The sequence below is a fragment of the Lepisosteus oculatus genome, chromosome 16 (genome assembly GCF_040954835.1).
Source record: "Lepisosteus oculatus isolate fLepOcu1 chromosome 16, fLepOcu1.hap2, whole genome shotgun sequence".
Lineage (NCBI taxonomy): Eukaryota > Metazoa > Chordata > Actinopteri > Semionotiformes > Lepisosteidae > Lepisosteus > Lepisosteus oculatus.
Window position 1 is genome coordinate 11,736,731 of NC_090711.1, and position 20,568 is coordinate 11,757,298.

Here is a 20,568-nt window from a genome sequence, read left to right on the forward strand (position 1 = left end):
TAAAGTCAATGACGCTAAGAAACATCTCTTCAAACTTCATTTTAGCAATGCCGAAGAACTGCTGTATTGATTTTGACGATTATCTTGTTAATTTTTCATTGTTTCCACGATGTGTTTCCACCCACTGTTACAAAACATGCAGAGTGTTTGTAAAACATCACACGGTTAAGATGTAGCATTAATCAAAAACAAAAACAAAAAACAACTTTTCAGAGACAATTCAAGTGCAACCGAGGAAGGATGGGACTAACAAATAAAAGCAGTGCTTATGTCGTAGATAACTCAAATTTAAGCCTTTTTATTTTTTGATTTGAACATTTTACAGCCAATCGCCTAATCTTTAGTGTATGTTTAAACCTAAAAAACTCCAGATTTAGAGTTATTCAGGGATAAAGGGGGGTTCCCTTAGATAGGAAAGGGTGAAGACTGCCTGTAAAATGGATTACACCTGCATCTCCCCTCGGTTGCCCTGTCCCTGCTCAGTCAGAAAGAGCAGGCGATGTAGTGAGCGCGTCCGCCTGTGAGCCTGCTTGCTAAACCACACAGCCTCCGCCCAGCTTGCAGGGAAGCAGGAATTTTACCGACACTATTAGGGGGCTTTAGAAATGACGGATAATATCCCATTGCAACCTGTCCGGCACAAAAAGAGACACGATAATAGGCACCGGAACGGGTAAGGTCTTAAATGCTGTTTTGAATAAATGGTTGTGGAAAATTAACGTGAATTTGTAAAAAGGGTTGCTGTTCAGTGCTTTCTTAGTGCATTTCTCGCTCTGTTCCCGGCGTGATTATGTGTTTCCTACACGAATGGGGGTTATTTCGCTAATGTTCGGTGGTTTTATGTGTGTGGAAGAGATCTGATCCAAGATCTGTGTGTCGCTTTTACCGAGACAATCTTCAGCCTCCGCGTAGGGGCACAGGTATCCTGGTTCCGGGTACGCTGTGTTAATAATGACAACCACGTAACTAGCCTTTCCCCACCGTATCAAATATTTGAATATTGTCGATCGGCGGAATTGGGGAGACCTGCCTCGTCCCGGATTTCACCATTTGCTTTGTTTAACTGCAGCGGAGATCAGTCTACAGGCCTTTTTCGTACCCCTCAGTGAAAGCATTTGTTTTGTATTGCAAATGAGCTCTTCAGGCATTTACCACATTAGTGGCTACCGGGTTTATATTTTTAAACCTCGTCAGCTGCCTTAAAAATACACGCGATCATATACAGTGCTTTTAAACATGGCCTGTTGATGATTTGAGTGTTTTTTTTCCATTCGTGGTTCGTTTGACTAGTTTTCGGTTGCTGAATATATGATAACAGGTCCTTGATCTGATCGTTGATATAAGGCTCTATGAATAATAAACAGGGTTTGCTTTCTTTCTACCGTACTTGATACAGGGCCGGGGTTTCCTGTACTAATATTAGGCGAAGCAATCTCAGATCTATGCATGTGAACCTAGCACTGTTGGGTAAAAAGGCAAAGAGGACTGCCAAAGGCTTGGACGCCAGTTTCCTAGCAGGGAAGGGAATGTGAAGGCCTTGCAGGGGCTTGAAAACGGGGAGTTCTCTGGTCTTTTGTTGTTGGTTTTTTTATTGCTGGCAAATAAATAATTTTTTTATACTGTAAGAACTCCGATTTAATTTCTTCTCCATTTTAAATGGAATCAACTATTGGCCACATAGCACAACCTTTGAAATGATCGTTATTTCTAATGGTTTCACTCAGAATACCAATATATAATGGGCAACTGAACATTCAGACTAGAGGCAGCCATTGAGCCCATGTAACCTTTCTGGATGGCTTGCAGTTACCTGAATTGAGGTCTCAACTACCTGTTTCTTGAAGGACCCTGTGTCATCTGCTTTCATTGACACCCACACCCCTTTGTGTAAAGAAATTCTCTCCTGTTCTCTGTCCTACGTGCAGTTCTTCTGTGAAGGATGTGTTATGGGAATTAAACCAGTAAACGTAAAAAAAGAAGGTAATACATTTGTGCAATTGAGGGGTATAACCGGAAGAAATAGATTGGGGGCAGATGTTGGTTTTTATGTTTTATTACAACATGATTTAATTGCTGCTGAATATTTTTGACCTCTGGGATTACATAGAGACTTTTCTGTGCTAGATGATTTCAATATTATAGCATTTTTCTCGCTCTACACCCACAGCAGAGTTCCAAATACTGAAGAACTTAAACAGTAAACTTAAGGCCTTACGATGAGTTTGCAGAAAATGGATTCCTATGTCTGGAAATGTTTCCTAATGAGATGGAAAGTTATTGAATGGGCTTCAGCTTCTTCTTTACATCATTATTATTGCAAGATTTTTACAATGTTCAATGATTCCGAGTCTGAAACCACATGTGATATTGGATTCTGTAAGGCTGAATGTTTTAAGGTTTTTTCAATTTAAATATTAAATATTGCTTTTAGGTGGCACAGTAGTTAGCATTGCTGCCTTACAGCGCTGGACCCCTGGGTTCAATTCTGGACTTGGGTTGCCATCTTTGTGGGGTTTGTATGTTGTCCCTGTGTTCATGTTTTCTCCCACAGTCCAAAGATATATTGGTATGTTAACTGGCTTCTGGAAATATTGTGTGTTATATTAAATTCTAAATCCTAACTTGAATAATGTTATCCTTTTATTTATATAGATTTAGGCGTGTTTTAATTTGCTTAAAATAGTCAATTTTTCAATATTATCCACCTAACGTGTGACAGTTTTGTGCATTTAGAAGAATGATGGAAATACTGGAATGTGTTTTTCTAACTTTGGATAATCACTGCAGATGTCGTGTAATAATAGCGTAAGGGTAGCTCTCCCTTATTAAGAGCTTGCTGGATCCATGTTTCACGTGACTGGCCAAAAAAACTACATTTGACAGCCAGGGATGCAGAAATATCTTTTGTACCACTTATACTATTAGATAGACAGAGATAGGTCTGTAATGTATCCTGTATGACTATTTAGATAGACCATGGTCACCTGATGCTCTACTGCATATGGTTTATCACTGGTGTCTCTGATGTGGACCCTCTGATGTTAATGTTGATGTCTGATGTTGTCTGCATGCACAGTGCTCGTGTTTGCCCATGGAAACAACTTGGAAAATCATTCCCTGGGCAGCAGTTTTTTTTTTCTGAGATGAGCACATCCTAGACACAGGATGTGAGCTTGACAAGGGACTCTGTGCAAATGGGTTGTGAGGTTTGTGTTCCTGCATTCCAGAGGCAACTTCTGAGGTCAGGGGTGTAAACGGTAAACATCCACTCACTCAGACAGAAGTCACAAAGGAGGCTGGATGAAATCGTTGGAGACCAGTGTGCTGCTGTAGTTTGCTGGCGCTGTGCTATGCATTACTGTGATACTGGATGATGATTATTGGAGGTGGTATTCTTGTTGAAATGCATACAGTATTGTCTGAAATGACAGTGCACTGGCCATTCTGTCATCTACTGCCTGTGTGGGGACTGTCCTACAGTATATGGAAATTCTTCTCACTATTCATATTAAACGTGATGTGATACCGAGAAAAAGTCATAAGCATCATACTAAATTAATAGATGTGCGTAATGCATATACACTAAGACTTTAACTTACTAAATAAAACACCAAATAATAAAAAATTGTTAATTAGGTATTCCAGATATGTACTTGATGCTCTTATTTTAAATGTTTGTGTACAGTTTGTTACTTTGTACTGTAACAGCCAGTCGAAGGTTATAATATTTCAATTGAAGAAAGAGGATAGGATAGGGTGTGTACAGTAGCTTGTTAGTAGTGAGTGTATTTAGAGATCGGAGAAGTCTTGACAGAGTATCCTGGAGTGTGTTTTGTGAATTTTGTCAAAAGGTCATGTAAATTTAGAAAACTTTTCTTTTTCTTTAAAATTCTCGCATTCTCATGAAAGCAGTTTCAAACTACAATTAGCAGGCTGTTTGGCCTGGCCCTCAGGTAAACAGAATGAAAGACTATGGTGAGCCACACCTCAGTAGTTATCTTAATAAAGTAGCAGCATGCTGTGTTTGAGTAAGGTGTGGGAAACTAACCTGCATTTGACATTTCTAGAAGTGTTCTTCAAAAAGATGAGTGGGTAGACACGCAATGATAAAACGCAGATGCACTTTATTTGTTTATTACTCCCTGAAGATGACAGTCAAAAGTAAGATTTTCTGAGAGATACAGGTTATTTATGTCAAGGAAAGGAGCATCTTTTGACTTGTGATTAACTTCAGCGTAGTTGGGCAGTACATGAGTATATTTTTTAAGTATGCAAAAAAATCAAGCATATTGTTAGCAAATTAGACACGTTTGCCACAGTGTGTGCAGTTAGTAAGGAATTAATTATAGTAAGGGTAGAAATGGGGTTGTCCAGGGTGGTGTACCCACCAAATCTGTTTTTATGCTCAATGTCCAGATTAATTTGGTTTTAGAGGAAATGGAGAGTTGTGCTCCATACTTGAAAAACATTATCTTTTATTTGGAAGAGATAGGCAAACCCGGTGAGGAGGAACATTGATTGTCCACAACAAGGAAAATATGGAGGCAAGAGTAAACAGTACGTTTTGCTGAAAGCATTTATTTAACCTATCTTCACAAAATGAGTACTGTAATCCTATCCTACATGTTAAGTCTTTCATGTTACTTAGCATAAACTAAACATAGGGTTTTCTGGTTGGGTTGGAATTAAAGGGAGCATTTGGTTTTGTTTTTGATGGGTAGTAAAATGTGACCCAGGTGTCCAGCCACAGTAACAATCTCTTGTTCAGCATGTCAGATAGACTCTTTCAGCCTCCACGAATACTCCATCAGCAGTATGGTAATGAGTTATTCTGGGTGTAAAGGCTTCCTCTAAAATCATTTTTGTAATTGTTATATAATACTCTTACTCCTTTAAAAAAGAATTCAGTACTCCAATACATGGCAGTTCATCTACAATATTCTTTTTTTACCTAATATTCTTTATTAGCCTAATTGACTTAGGGAAACCAAAAGCTAGACTACGTTAACCATTAAAGGCTTTATGGTTTTGAGAATGCCTATGGTCACAGAGTCTAGGTTTGGGCATTGATTTCTGTAGACCTGGTATGACATCAGAAGGCACTGCTGTCTACTGGTCTTCAGCAGAGTCATCAGATCTAAAGTCAACAGCCAGACTGTACCCATGAATAAGATCCTTAGAATACAGTAGAACTAGACCATTCAGTGGCTCATATACAAGCAGGACAATCTTAAAGTCTGAATTTTCAGAGGGAGCCAAAGCAGTTTACAGACCACTGGCGTTATGTGCTGATGCAGACTTAAGTTAGTACATGGGCTGCTGAATTCTGGACATAATGAAGCTTTTTTAGTATCTTGTTGATATAAGTAAGGTATCAGGGTTGGCTTATCATGAAAAAAGTAAGGCTTTGTTCCATATTTCTGCATCAAACAGGCCGAGCACATTTTTTAACTGTGCAGTGTTATGCTGATGGAAGAAAGACTTGTTTCTAACATGGTTCAAATGAAAAAGTAATACCAGAGTTTCTAACTTCATTCTAAGTTGTCAGTTGTCAGTTGTCAACAAGTCAGGAACATAACTGGTGTTGGCAGCACCAGTTTAACCCTAAACCAAACCTGTGAACGTAAGATGAGTTTGTTTAAGTTTTAGCTCAAGAAACAGTTTTTCTTAAGAAAGTACTGTTGCATTCACTTCTTAATATCTGTAAAGTACAGAGCCTCCAGCTCCAATAATGTCAGCCTGGCCTACAAATAGGTCTCAGTGTAAAGAGTATAACAGCGAAGCAGTCCATGATGGTAGGTAATCTGACCTAGAGGAAACAAGCAAATAAACATCCCAGCACATTACTCTGTAGAACGTCTTGTGTAGTAATAATAAAAATCCCTTACACTTATACAGCACTTTCGTGGACATTACTTACTTTACAAATAATGGAAACACCCCTCCACCACCAATGTGTAGCCCCTATATGGATGATGGAACAGCAGTTGAAGTGCGACAGTACAATCACCACACACCAGCTCTCAGTGGGGAGGAGAGCAGAGTGATGAAGCCAGTTCAGAGATGGGGATTATTAGGAGACCATGATTGGTAAAGGCCAGAGGGAAATTTGGCCAGGATGTCAGGGTAACACCCCTTGTCTTTTCGAGTAACGCCCTGGGATTGACCCTGGGATGACCAGGGAGAGTTAGGACCTCAGTTTACATGTCATTCAAAGGGCGGTGTCTTTCTTTGCACTATAGTGTTCCCGTCACTAAAATGGGGCATAAGGACCCACACAGACTACAGGGTGAGCGCCCCCTACTGGCCCCACTAACACCTCTTCCAGCAGCAACCTTAGCTTTCCCAGGTGGTCTCCCATCTAGGCTCACACTTGCTGAGCTTCACTGGGCTGCCAGTTGTGAACTGCAGGGTGATAATTGCATGGTGTAAGTAGATTTTGATACTCAAGGAGTGTACCCACATAGAGAGGTTGAGGTAGGACTGAAGGGGCGCTCTGATAACGACCTACAGGAGGGTTTAATGCTGATTGGAGTAGTGATGCAGTATCTCCCTGACATAACTGCAAGCCTTCAGTAACCTTGGAAATCACAGGAGTTGGTGTTTCATTAGGAAGGCCTCTAATCTAGCCCTTGTAGCCCTTGTAGGTGCACAGTCAGTGGTACACTTGATCTTGGAGCTTGGAGCTTAATTCTAGTCCTGGAATACAATCTGCATAGAGCTTGTATGTTCTCCTCATGTTCATGTGAGTTTTCCGGTTTCCTCCCTCAGTCCAAAGACCAACATCCTGGTAAGTTAATTGGCTCATTGGAAAATTGGCCTTGGTGTGAGTATGTCTGTGTCTGCCCTGTGATGGGCTGGCATCCTGTCCAGGGTGTTCCCTGCCTTGTTCCCATGTCTTGCTGCGAGTTGGCTATCTCTGGCAACTCTGGATCGGATGTATAGTGGTTAGAAGATGGATGGATTGAACTAGGGTCATCTAGTGGCAAGACGCGGTCTTGGACTGGTGGAGTCGCTCGGGAGGCCATGTTGTTTCGTTTTTTCTAATACCCGAGAGAGGAGAGGTGCAGCAGGTAGCTGACAGCACGTCTGACTGCGAGCTCTTATTTCAGATGCTGCCCCTGGTCGCGATGTTGTGGGATGGGAGACTTCCGACCTCGCACGGTCTGGCTCGGCCACCCTGAGAAACGGGACCAGAGGTACCCACGGAATGTTATCAACAACCAGAAGTACAACTTCTTCTCTTTTCTTCCAGGAGTAAGTGCTTGCGGTCTTTCGAATCTCTTGTAATTCAAAGATAACTTTTGACTGTGAGTCACATTAAAAGTAAGCAGCCATTTGACCCTGCCAACCCATTTCAACATATTGGTGAATTAACTCATTGCTCCATAGAAAACAAATCTGATAACCACACTATGCTTTATTTTTGTGTTAATTTGTTGATTTTCGGTGTTCTTCACCTTCTTTGGCAACCAAATACAAAATAAAAGGAAATATCTTGAATACTTCAATGGTGCACTTTGAGTATTCTTTACATTGCATGTCCAGAGTGGCCTAAAGTCAGTTTTCTGAATTTGGCCATATTTTCCTGCAACCCCCCATTAGGAAATGCTAAGAGCACTCGCTTGTTCACAAAGAAACACAAATAAGAGGTGGAGTTGATACAATGGAAAAAAAATAATTGTTATAGTGGCAACAAAAGTTCAGCTGGGGTTGTAGATGTGCATCATGTTTTATCACTAAACCAGAGCTGTCTTGTGGACACGTAAGTAAATTATTCATAATACCTGCACTGCTCTGAAAGTGAAAAGAGCTCTGAATTTAATGGTAGTTCTGAAATAGCCCACTTTTTAGAAGAAATAAAAGCTGCAGAAAGATGAAGTACAAGTGCTTTTGCCTCAGGGCTGACAGTCACATAAATATGAGTCTGGTCTTCTGCTGTTCACTTATAAAGAAGCTCTACTGTATTTGAAGAAGGCTGAGCTGTAAAATTCTGCTTTGCCAGTCATTATCTGTTTTTGCGATAGTGACTCAATTTAAATTTGCCGTGAGGTTTCAGTTGACCTGTGCCAGCCTGCTTTTCATATAATCAGGCTGTTGGTGAACTGCCAGACACTTAAACATAGTCTCAGGGCCTTCATGACAGAACGGAATAAGTGCACTCTTTAGTAGTGAAGCAGAAGAAATTTACATTGGAGAGAAGCACATTTTCCTTTGTTACTTAAACGTTCGTTCTTAATTCAGAAATTCACAATTTTATTTTTTATTTTTTTTTGCTGCAGGAAACAGGCTGGCTGCTGTCAGTCTCACATTAACAGTGTATGTTGCCTCAAAGGAGTTGCTAAATCGCTTTCTGGTTCTTACCTTGGATGAGATGTAAACCCCATTATTATACTTACTCAATAATGTTGAATGAGCCTTTGCAACACAAGTTGATGATTCATAGTCCATAGATTAGGGGTATAATTAAACAGTACGAAAGCTGAATTTATATTAATGACGTATATTGTTTAACATGCTAGTATTGTATTATACACATTGTAATTGAAAGATTTAACAATCTATGTAATGGTATTATGAACTAAAATATCAAAATAGCTATACTTTCTATACTTCCATACACATGTGGTATACTTTTATAGACTTTTTCTCCCAAATTTCTTGTAGAATATTCCAAAAGATCCAGTTTATATTCAGTTTTTCAATCTGACTTTGGTCCAAAGTTTGGATAGTCCCACAAGGCCTTAATTGGATTTGTGTCAAGGAATTTGTGGCTGCCAGACAACCACTTCATCTGTCACATACCATTATGAAGGGCATCACAACGTATAGGTGATACAATGCATTCTATTGTAGTACTTTGGTACAACCAGAACCTGCATTATTATAATGCTCCTGCTAACGAGCAGTTATATTTTGCAGTGGATGGGATTAAAGGGGCGGTAGATTGTGTAGCCTTGCTTTCAAACGCATTAACAATGTGTTTTTGATCATTAACTTGGTGAAAGAAATTCAAAATGAATTCAGAAAACTGAAATTAACTCGGAGGTCTGCTCAGTGTTGTACTGTATGTGTTGGAGTTTGATGGCCCGATATGTTCTGATGTTTTTTACATGAGTGATGACTTGCATAGAAGTTCTTTAGCTGTAGCTCTGTCGTCAAGTTGCACTGTGGTGTTAATGGAATTCATCATAGTTCTTGCATTCCGTGGTCCGTGTGTAAAACCTTTCGGTTTGATTGGTCAGTGTGGGCGGCGCTACAGAACTGAGATGAGGCACTTTTCGTTATAGATATTCTCAAAATTGAGAAAGTAAATCAGAACAAATGACATCAGTTATTATACATAACCAGAAAATGTAAAATTGTGGCCTGTCATAGTTGGGTTTTTTTTGGTGATGAGTAGGATCATTGGAGGATCTTATCCAAACTTCTTTGAAAGAATGACCAAAATTTCTTGATTTCAAAGAATGAGCTTTACGAGTGTGGCTGGAAAGTTAGTCACAGATATCTGTTCGACAGTGTTAAGAAGTGCTCCGGTCCAGACTACACTACCTCTTACTTTCCACCTATGCCATTTACCGTAAGAGGACATTTTCATCTTTGTGCTTGAAAAGGAGATATAAATGTAAGGCAGTACAGTTGAATTAGTGTAACACATTATTGTGAACTCTAGCCTGAATCCCAAGGTTCAGGGTGATATATTTCTAAGAGTAGTGGGTAAGTAGCAGACATTTTCAGTACCCACAAGTGAAGAACCCTGTTATGAAAGAAAGAGGGTTTTTCGTTGGTTTTACATAGAGAATCCATGTTAATTGAAATATTAGGTGGTTTAACTGGATGTTTGGAAGCATTTCCAATCAGATGTTAATGTCTTCTCTGGGGACTGTTTGAGGATACGTATACAGTGTGTGACCAATACTGTTCGTTATCACAGAAAGGAAGCCCATCTTTAACACAATGAGTCATTTTCTTTGTGCATGGTACCAATATATGTACCTGAGTCACCACCAGTTCATTTTGGAAAAGGAGTTCATCCTCAGACAGTGGCTAATTTAAATGAAGGTTTAATTAAATTTTAAGTAATTTATAAACACATTCAAAGCCTAAACATTTTTCAGGGGTCCACATTAACTCATTTCCTCTCCACTTTACCTTTTTAAACAGTTTCTCATACTTATTTCTGAATCACTCTTTTTAAATGTTAGATGCCAATAACTTGAATCGAAACTGGACACAAACCTCTTAAAACATGTTCAGTAACAGATAAATCCCCAACCAACTGTATTTGACCTTTTTTCAATTTAAATTTTAGGCTTGTCACTACCGTCAAAATTGTGTTCTGACAATCCGAAATAAATCACAGCTCTGACATTTCACGTGTTTTCTGTTCCCTGCAGTGGTCACTAAGTGATGTGCTAAGCTAGTATGTTTTAATATGAAAATTTATATTTATATGACATTATAGGTCTAACAACACATTTTTGTGTCAAATGATTATTGCCAGCATTATCGTATACCAGCGTCTAAAGAAATCTGTCATTAGCTGTACTGGTGGAAATTAATTCCATAAATATGTGCAATTACTGATTACATTTACTATGAATTGTGGCAGCCATCTGGCATACATTTGATGTGCTATATATATGCACACATGACCCAATCACCAGCATCATTAAAATGCACAACGATGTATCAGGATTGTTAACTGTGCTTTATCCTCATCATTGAAAATTGTGTAGGAACTGAAACTTGTCTCAATGGATCTTAAATAAGATAATAAGATTTACATTTTAAGCTAAACCTATCAGCATAAGACATTTACAGGAGAGTAAAGGAAGTGGGGAATACTAAGTGAATTGTGTAAAGCGAATTAAAAGTTTCAAATCCTGACCTGTGTTTGTACAGTTTTTTTTTTCTATGACATAATTCTTGTTTTGTTCCAGGTTCTCTTCAATCAATTCAAGTACTTCTTCAACCTCTACTTCCTCTTGCTTGCCTGCTCCCAGTTTGTCTCAGAGCTCCGGCTGGGTGCCCTCTATACATACTGGGTGCCTTTGGTAAGACCATCTCCCATTTGTTTGTACTTAAGGTTTTTTGTGTGCGATGTCGCCTTGTGGTCTTCGACATTTGGATTAGCAAACTCAAACTCAATCCCTGGAGTAGTCAATTAATCTTATTATTTTCTTGAGACATATTTGTTTTACAGAGGATTATATAAAATATCCAATTCATTTAAAGGGTAAAAGGGTACAGCTATCTATTATTTATGTACCGTATGCTTTGGGAGCCAGATTAGAAGTATTACAATTATGCAGTTCAATAACTAAATCAACCAGAGGGCACTGGGCCCTCCAGGAATTGAGTTTGAATTTAATTTGAGTTTATTTACGCACAAGTTACATTATCCTAGTAGCTTTATGATGTTCTTTCACACTTTTTCCACATTCAGATGTCTGGGTGTTGATAATTTGTCAATGTAAAACATGCTTACATGTCTGTAGGAGTGTAAGGGAATGGCTGGCAGCGTGAACCAGCTTGTTTTACTGACTCCTGCTTTATAGGCCTGCATCCGTTCCTTCTTCTTAATATCAAGAATTATCATCATCAGTAGCAGTGCAGCTTTCTTGAGGTTCCCCTACGCAGCAGTGCCTGCCTTGAAATGTGGTAACTCTTCTGAGCATTTTACTAGGTCTTTCACTTTCGGGCACATACAATATGATACAAGAGATGTACTGGAGCAATACGTCTGGGAGCACAATATTGGACTGTAGTAGAGCACGCATCAGTGCTTTAAATTAAAAGCAGGGTTCTGTTTTTAAGAATAGATTCTCTAAAATCCTTTGCAGACAGGCGGTTCACACCGATTTCAAATGATGTGGATTTAAGTCTCTGTAGCCGTTGTGAATGCTATCCATTTATTTTGTCATTCTGGCTATGCTACTCCTGTTGAGGGAAATTAAGAACTAAGTGACTGAATCTTGGCAGAAGAATAAATAGGTTGCCCTGAGCAATTTCTTCCTGCTGTGCCGGTTCATCCTTGCATTTACAGAGTATGCTGCTAACTTACAATGAGTGTCCTGAGGATACTCTTAAGTCTCTGAAACAATGTCAGCATCAGCACAAGCACTAGTCCACCTCAACATGAAAAGTAGTGTTGAGATAAATGATAGGAAGGGTAATATATATATATATTTTTAATGTCATGGAACATCTTGACAGCATTCTGGAGAACCAAGGGGTGAAACAGTCAGTCCATCCAAACAAATGCTTTTTGGATGAGCACCTCTTCAGAGTGCTTTCAGAAGTGTCCAGTGATGTGAGCAAATGGTAAATCAACCAAACCTTTCTACCATGTGTTCCCATGGAGATATTAAACCTTCCAGGCAAGTCTCGGAGCACTTTCACATTTTAGGACTTTGGGGAAAAAAATATCAAGCACATATAAATCGAGAAACCAGTTTATATCATTAAGAGGCAGCTTTACAGGCTGCCTAACTGTTTAAGGGAGAAGCTCAAACAGCAACAGCCTTAATACTGTAACTCTGTATGTACTCAGTTATGCTAGAAAGGCTTTCTGTAACAGCAGATGGCTCACAGACTGAGGGCTTGATAGCTGGAGAGGCAAGGCAGTCAGGATCAACGGTGTTGAGGCTTACCCCGTTAGATGTGAGGCTTCTTAAATGATCAGTTTCTCATTTAAACTGGCTCATTTGAAAATGGAGTTCATTAGCGTAAGCATCTCTGGACACCATGTTAGCTTCCATAGGGTGTTTTGACACTGTAAGCCCTCGCTGTCCTAATGAGATTGTTTGATGAACTGGAAAGAAGTTGGAGCAAATGTGTCTTCACTGAAAGTATCTTTAGCCTTAAATAAAAAAAAAAAACCTGTGACAATATTACATATGACCGGCTGAGAAGATTATTAGATTAAACAACTCTGCCAATCTTTAGGGTAATAAAGTGGATTACATTGAAACGCACACCAGAAGGCCCTTGGCTCTACAGGAAGTGAATTTGACACCCATGGTCTACAACCTTCATTAGAAGAAGATTTGCTGCCTCTCTGACCGCTATTTGTTGAAAAGAAGAACAAAACCTCTCCCGTCTTTCGATAAAATGTACCTCCCAAACATCATTTCTGAGTTTATTTTAATACGAAACCCTCTCGACAACATTTCACAATACAGCGGTGTGTCTTGTGACCAAAACTCCCAATATTTGTTTATCAGTTTCTCTAGGGCAGGCTACATCATTAGCTGCAGAACTTAACCACAACGGTTAATTCAGTTTTCCCTTGTGGTTCAACATTTAAATACCAGTTGTAAAATTACAAGTTATGTTTTCATCGAGCCAGAGCCAGCGAGGAAGCAGTGGTCTCAGCAGTTGTAAAACTGGAATAATTTATATCACAGGCTATACAATATGAATATGTTAGTTAAAATAAAACAGTTCTTTGTGGCACATAAGAAAATGTAGATACTTGCCATAGTATTTTATATCTACAACATTATCTTACTTGCAGCTTTATAAATGTTTGCCTTAAGTTTGCCATAATTGCATGGTCTTCAGCTCAATAGGAAATTCCAAGTTTCTTGGTGGAAAAAGTTTACAAACCTATAAAATAGTTGATTTATTTTTAGATACAAAATTGTGTAGTGATTTTGAACTAAGACTAAGATTAGTTTGGGGGAGGAGGATATAAAATATATTGAAGAAAGTGGGGGAGCCCGAAATATAGTGGGGACCTGACCATCTTAGTTTGTACTTTAGGTAGGATCAAGATGCCTGTAGAGAAAAGAAACCACAAAGTACAGGGTTTGTAATCTGCAACAGGCTGATGGGTAAGGGTGTTGATTTTATCCAGGCCAAGCTTCCAGGAGCAAGTTGAGGTGCTTTAAAATATTGTCCCTGTATGTGCTAAATAAAACAGTTCTTTCAGCAGAATCAAGAACCTTTTGGTGGAGTAGTTTGAGAAATAACTGATGATGATAAAGGGTCAGGCACATTCCTAACCATAAAGTGTTTTAACATGTGTCTTTTGATGTGTCTGGCTTCATAAATAATATTGATTTATTCTGATTCTGTGGCACTGCTGCAGGTAAACCTGTTCAGTCATTTGAGGAGTTTAGTTATTTTAGGTTAGGAGGAAAGAAAGGTTTGAAGGTCTCGCAGTTGGCGAAAGTGTGGTTGGTTGTCCTGCAGGGTTTTGTGCTGATAATCACCATTATTCGTGAAGCGGTGGAAGAGATCCGATGTTTTCTGCGGGACAAGGAAGTGAACTCGCAGATTTACAGCAAGCTGTCAACCAGAGGTGAGCTCCACTTGCTTCTGTGTTTGTCTGGTGTTTTGGGGGAAAAAACTTTGGGTTGTGTAACCATACTCAATATTTGTGTCTGTAATGTTTATCTCAATGTTTTCTGTCGGTATAATATTACATCCATGCTGGATTTCCCATGCAGCAGACATAAACTTCTCTTCGTGCTACATTTTATATATGCTTTATGTGGTCAACAGAGTAAACATCTCCTAAATTGTAGTTTTATGTCATGCAAATTTAAAATTATTGTAACGTTTTATTAAGTGAGACCATTCTTAAGGAGTGATTGGGCCGTTACTTGATAGTTAAATTCTGCTTAATTTAGGAAGCTATGATACCTTGCATCTTAAACACTCTTGTACTTTTTAGGTTTGCACAGCATGCAAATAGCGTGTGGTTTTCTTTCTTACTCTCCAATGTTGATCAGATTCACTTGAAAAAAAAAATAGAAAACCAACATCACATTATAGTTCATAGAAGTATAAAAAAACATTTAGTCTCTGAAGCATTTTATTGCATGGTACAGTGCATGCAACAATCCACAGCCATTGATCGGTATTTCCTGAAAACTTGTAGTAAATAACATTTTGAACAACAAAATGCTGTATAATGGTCTAAATTTCAGCAGGAGGCTTACAAGCCCCACATGATGTACAAAGAATTCATTTACTGGTACTTTAGCGTCTCTGAATGCACTAGCATTCAACTGTTTCACAATGAGTCGCAAACATTTATGAGAGAGTTTTCTTGAACTGAATGGCAGCTAAGTGTGTCTTTCTTTTATTACAAATGTGTTCAGCTGTGGAGGGATTGTCTGCTGCCTGAAAAATCACTTTAGGTACCTTTACACTAAATATATAGATTTTTCAAAGGCTAATTGGTCCTTCCTTCTAATACATAAATGACATGTAAAGACACAAACTAAAAGCAGAAGTCTTCAAAAATCTATCCGTTTTAAATTACTTTATCTGTATCAAAAGTGAGGTTTTGCTGCCAAGCTCAGCCCCTTCCTCATCGATATTTGAGCACTTTGTCCATGAATCCTGTAGTGTTGGATTTTACAAGACCAGAGGGTAAGTGTAGTTAGGGAGAATTCTCAATGTGCTCAAGGAAATGTAGAATATTAACACCAAAATAACTTTAACAAATATTGTTAATTTAAATCTGAAAAATATTGAAGACCATTTCCATGAAACCTCAATTTTTTTTCTGTGTTTCATTCGAGGACTTCACTATCAGTCATTAGAGCTCGATAGTTTCCCCTTTTAAAGTGGCTGCCTGCCCATTCCTATATCCGTTTGGCAGTGAGCCCTATTATCAGGAGTTCTGCCAGTGTGTCTGGTGTCAGACTCAGTCCTGTAACTCACTGATTCTCGGAATGACCACCCTGAGAAGACTGGCTGGCAGTCAGGTGGCTCGTCTTTCTTGAAGTCATAAACACATTGTAACACATACCTTTATCCTCTGAATCACATGCCCTGGGGGATTTGTGGTTCTCAGTGTGAATTAGCCAGTAGGAAATGACTTTCAGAGGAGACTGTTGGAACTTGTTTTGTCCCACAGTGGAGAAATGATGCGTTTTTGATTGAGGCGTTTCTTCCATCTTGTTTTTCTGTGTGTGTGATTTATTGTTTTCCAATTTAGACCAATGTTGAACTTTTTCTATGCAAGCTCCAAGCCAGAGCTCAGACCTTCATTTTGAGAATCTGGATTTAAAAAAATAGTGTGTGTGGGGGGGGTGAGTCTTGTGAGTTTGAAAGAATCATGGAGATAAATGTTTGTTTTTCTGTGTTTTTATACTTCACTATCACATTTAAGATCATTCTCTAAAATCCCTTAGTTTTAATACTTAACCATGGTAAATAGTATTGATGTAGAAGAGTGCAGGAACTTCTTAGTTAACTTATTAGTACTTATTAAAAAATTGGAAAATCTTGTGAAAGTTGGTGAAGATGTGGTAACATTCCAAATTAGAGCACTGCACCGAATTAGATGGAAAGAAAGGTGAAATTATCAATTGCTTAATTGAACAAATTAGGAAGGCAACGATAAATTTGAACTCACTTCTGCAGTATTTAAAGAATTTTATGGAACAATCAATAAGGAGCAGATATTTTAAAAAAAACCTTGATTCTAATCTGAGATAAGAAAGCTTTTCTTTTATGGATTTTCAATAGCAGGGCAGGATTTTTAAAAGACTTCAATTCATGAAAGCAGTTGACTACAATGGAAACATACTGTGGTTCAAATGCTCTATTGTAAAAGCTTATATTACCTAGGTCTTTCAGAGTTTCAACTGAATATTAATGTTCCTTAATTTCAACCAACCAAATTCCACACACATGGGAAAAGCCAGAGGTCATCACAAAGGTCACAGGTCAGTAAGCTGCTAAAAATATGTTTGCCTTAGTAGAATCATAAGGGCTCTTTTGAACTTTCCCTGCATAGCTAGTTTTTCTTAAGAACAGATACGAAAACACTTCTCCACAAGTCAATAGCCAAGCATTTTACAGCAGGCACTCAGGAGATTTTAAGGTGATCCTCAGAAAATGTTTTAAGTTTGCTTAAGCAAGACTTTGCTTTAGAGCTGTTACTAATTTAGATTTAGTAAAAGAACATGTGTTCAGAAAAGCAGGGTCACCTTATGGTATACTCAAACTGTGTTGACACACCTGAAGAAGGCTCCATGGCCCGAAACGTTGTTTTCTTTCTTCTCTTTTCAGTGTGGAATAAACCTATTACTTGTTCCTATATATAGTGTATATATAGTTATAGCAGATTGTTATAGTAATAGTGATAATGAGAAAATGTTTTTTTTTCCTTTATATAGTGTTTTACTCCCCAAAGTACTGTATCTCAAAGTGTCTAACACTCCCATACAGTACTTACAGTACACCACGAGGTCTCACATTTCTCTATATTCGAACAAAAAAGTCACACAGCTTAATATCCATTCGTTTTCTAACTGCTTTTTCTAGTGCAGGATCACAGGGAAGCCTGCCTTGGGAAGCAATAGGTACAAGGCAGGGTAACCCTGGATGGGCCACCAGTCCATCACAGGGCACACACAGACGCAGACACGCACACACTCGCACCAGTGCCAATTAACTTACCAGTGTGCCTTTGGACTGTGGGAGGAAACCGAAGCACACGGAGGAAACCCATGTGAACATGAGGAGAACATACAAACTCCACACAGATGGCACCCCAGTGCCACAAGGCAGCACTGTTCACTATTGTACCAGCTTGCCACCCATGACTTAATATACTCTATAGTTTTTTGGTTCGGAACCATATTACAGGCTATGCTATAAAAAATGTTTTAATGAGCCGTCAGGTGACCTGCAGTGGAAAATTTGCTTTTCTCCTTACAGAGCTGCACAACATTTTTTCTCCACACCCATTAGAATTAGTGTAAATAACCTGGTATCAAAATACAGAGAATCTAGCATTTCCTAATATTTCACTCCAGTGTCAATGAAGGAAAGCCTGGGCTGGTAACTGGATTGTACAATACTACATTACCCTGTAAATAAGAAATTTGTACAACTGTCCAGGACAAGAAAAAGCTGTAGCAGATGATCTCTGCCCTGATTTTCATAGAAATGTTGGTCATTTATATTCCCTTCTGCTGGAAGAAGTAGGTTTCAAACAATAGAAAATAAATGAATTCTAGAAAAAAAAGTATTTCTTTTTAGCACTGCACCTAAATGCACAGTTCTATAACTGATCTACTTGATTATGGCTTGTGGACCATCTGTGATTCAGGTTGTATTAATTAAAAAAACAATTATCAGTTAATTTACCTAGTGAGTTTTTGAATTCTTTTTTAAATCGTTGCCAACCCATCAAACTTTCTCTCTCCCTCTCTGCTCCTCACTTGTCGACATCACGTAGCTCTTAGAATCTGAAAGTGCTGTTATTTTTTAATGGGGGGGGGGAGGGTTCTGGTAGAGTGGTTTTGAAAAGACAGAAATTGCCCGTTAGTCCATTAATGCTACTCTTCAGTGATCACTGCTTTCATTTCTCTTGCAGGCACAGTGAAAGTGAAAAGCAGCAGCATCCAAGTGGGAGATCTTATCATTGTTGAAAAGGTTGGTGCTTTGTTTCCGAAGCCGAAGCCTCTATAAACTATACACCTGTGTAGTTTTATTTGTGTCATTTTTTGAACAAAGTGAAAGCCAGCCTTGATAGATTCAGGGTAATTCTAAAGAAGTGAAAAGCCTGGAATGGCCGCTTAGCACCTTCAGACAGGAGCAAGCGAGCAGTTCTACGTGTGTGTGTTGACACGGCCTCAGCAAGACAGTATGCCTCCGGAAGAAAACCCACTGTTCGGTTACGCAAGAGGAGCTACTGAAAGCAAATCTCCGTAAGCTCCTGGATTTGGGTTCAGCTGTAAAAAGCCTCGAGACTAGGATCTCTCAGCTGGGCCTTTAAAGTCCAGCGTTAAGTCCTACTAAAAGTATGTTGTTGAGGCGAGTGGATAAAGCATAAGAGAAAATTTGTAGCTTTCCTCACCTTTGCTCAAAAGGACGTTTTCTAGGTGGATTCAGTGAACTGTAAAGCAGACTGCGCAGATAAGCTGAGGTTTCACTTTTGTTTAAGAAGACACGGTGCAATGGATGGCACTAATATTTCAGAAGCAGCGACAACAAGATGTATTGTGTGAATGCAAATCATTGTCCGGTTACTTACTTGACATAGTGGACAGTTATGTTCAGTGATATCAGCCATGAGTTGCAGAGCACTAGGAGTAGTTACCTTTACTTCTTCTTGCAAAGCAACCTCGAATTGGAGTTAAAATTTTAAATCTACCATTAACCCGTGTTTGTTTTTTTTAACATACACGTGTCACTTTTACTAAGGATGACCATATCAGTGCTGCACTGTGGAGTACAGTATGTGTTTGGGGAAATTATCCGCATTTGTCCTGGATTTTGGCATGATGTGAAATTGTGTGTTCTACGTGTGTTCTGCTTATTAGTTCATTGTTTCAGTTATAAGGGCCATTCCCCATTAACCCTACTAGATCAAAGAGTACATTCAGGTGCACACTTATCAATGCCCTTTAGCTGAACTAATACTAGAAAATAATTTGTTTATTTGAATGAATATTAACAGTGTTACCTGTTCATACCTTTCTGAATGCTAATCCATTATAGGGGGCCATAGCAGAGATTCCAGGTAAATTAAGCAGGTGTAGATAGGGAGCTGATATATATACCCGTCTATGGAATTGTAGACAAATATTGTCACCATCTAAACGTAGTTGGTCACATTTCCATTACATCTGTTTATAAGCAGTCTATTAACATTTTATTAATGATATTCCAAACAGTTGAAAGAATTGCATATTGCATTGTTCACAATCTGAGTTGCACGTTTTACCAGTTAGTTCATTTGGATCAAAGGCTGGCAGCACATTTTTCTACAATGGTATAGAAAGCAAATAGTTATTGTCATCGCATATTAATAAGGTAATTACACTTCATTGCAGTGCAATGCATTCCCTGACTGTTATTGCAGTGCGTTATCTGACTGTGTTGATGGTCTTTAAGACCTGCTCCTTTTTTGGTCTCGTATATATTGTTTTTCATTTGCCTACAGCACATTAGTATTCACAGACGCACTTGGCTTTGCTAATTTGTGAGAGGACTTTGTAGAGGAATGTGAGGTTCCATTGTACTGCTGGTGACTGATGCGTTACTTTCGTCAGCCATAACTGCATTTATTTGCACCAGCAGAAAATGCTTTGTCAGCATGGACTTTATAGCACGGAAAAGAGCCATGTTTGAAGTACTTTAGAAAACAAGTGCATGTTTTTAATTCTACTTAACTTTATACTTTGAAACTGCAAAAGAACACGTCCATCTCTTATCAGTAACCACTTAATCCTTAGGGGATTGGAGGGTTGCAGAGAGGTGGAGCCGGTCCTTGCAGGCACAGGGCACAAGGCCGGACTACGCTTTGCTTGGGGAACCTATCCATCTCTGGAGACACACCACACACGTAGGGGAGGACTTAGAGATACCCGTTAACCTGGACAGCATGCCTGTGGAGTGTGGGAACAAACTGGAGAGGCCAGAGAAAGAGGGAGAACATCCAGGTAGCATCGAGAAGGCATCCTAGGCCTGAATCCAAGGATTGTGAGGAAAGGGCTCTGATCATCATGCCACCCAGCTGTAATAATTGTACATGCTGCTAACCAGACTAGTTTTTATCTTTTATCAGAAAAGATACACAGATTTCAA

General features: G+C 39.0%; 1 protein-coding gene across 1 annotated transcript in view; it reads left to right on the plus strand.

The window, feature by feature from the left end:
- The first annotated feature begins 435 nt into the window (after window positions 1–435).
- The window catches only part of LOC102698507 (probable phospholipid-transporting ATPase IIA), an 82,970-nt gene continuing 62,837 nt past the window's right edge, over window positions 436–20,568 (plus strand). Inside the window, exons 1-5 of the mRNA XM_006639421.3 lie at window positions 436–673; window positions 7,113–7,257; window positions 10,944–11,057; window positions 14,203–14,311; window positions 18,353–18,411. Coding sequence (XP_006639484.2) covers window positions 606–673; window positions 7,113–7,257; window positions 10,944–11,057; window positions 14,203–14,311; window positions 18,353–18,411 — 495 coding nt within the window. The 5' untranslated portion in view covers window positions 436–605. The remainder of the gene's footprint in view (window positions 674–7,112; window positions 7,258–10,943; window positions 11,058–14,202; window positions 14,312–18,352; window positions 18,412–20,568) is intronic.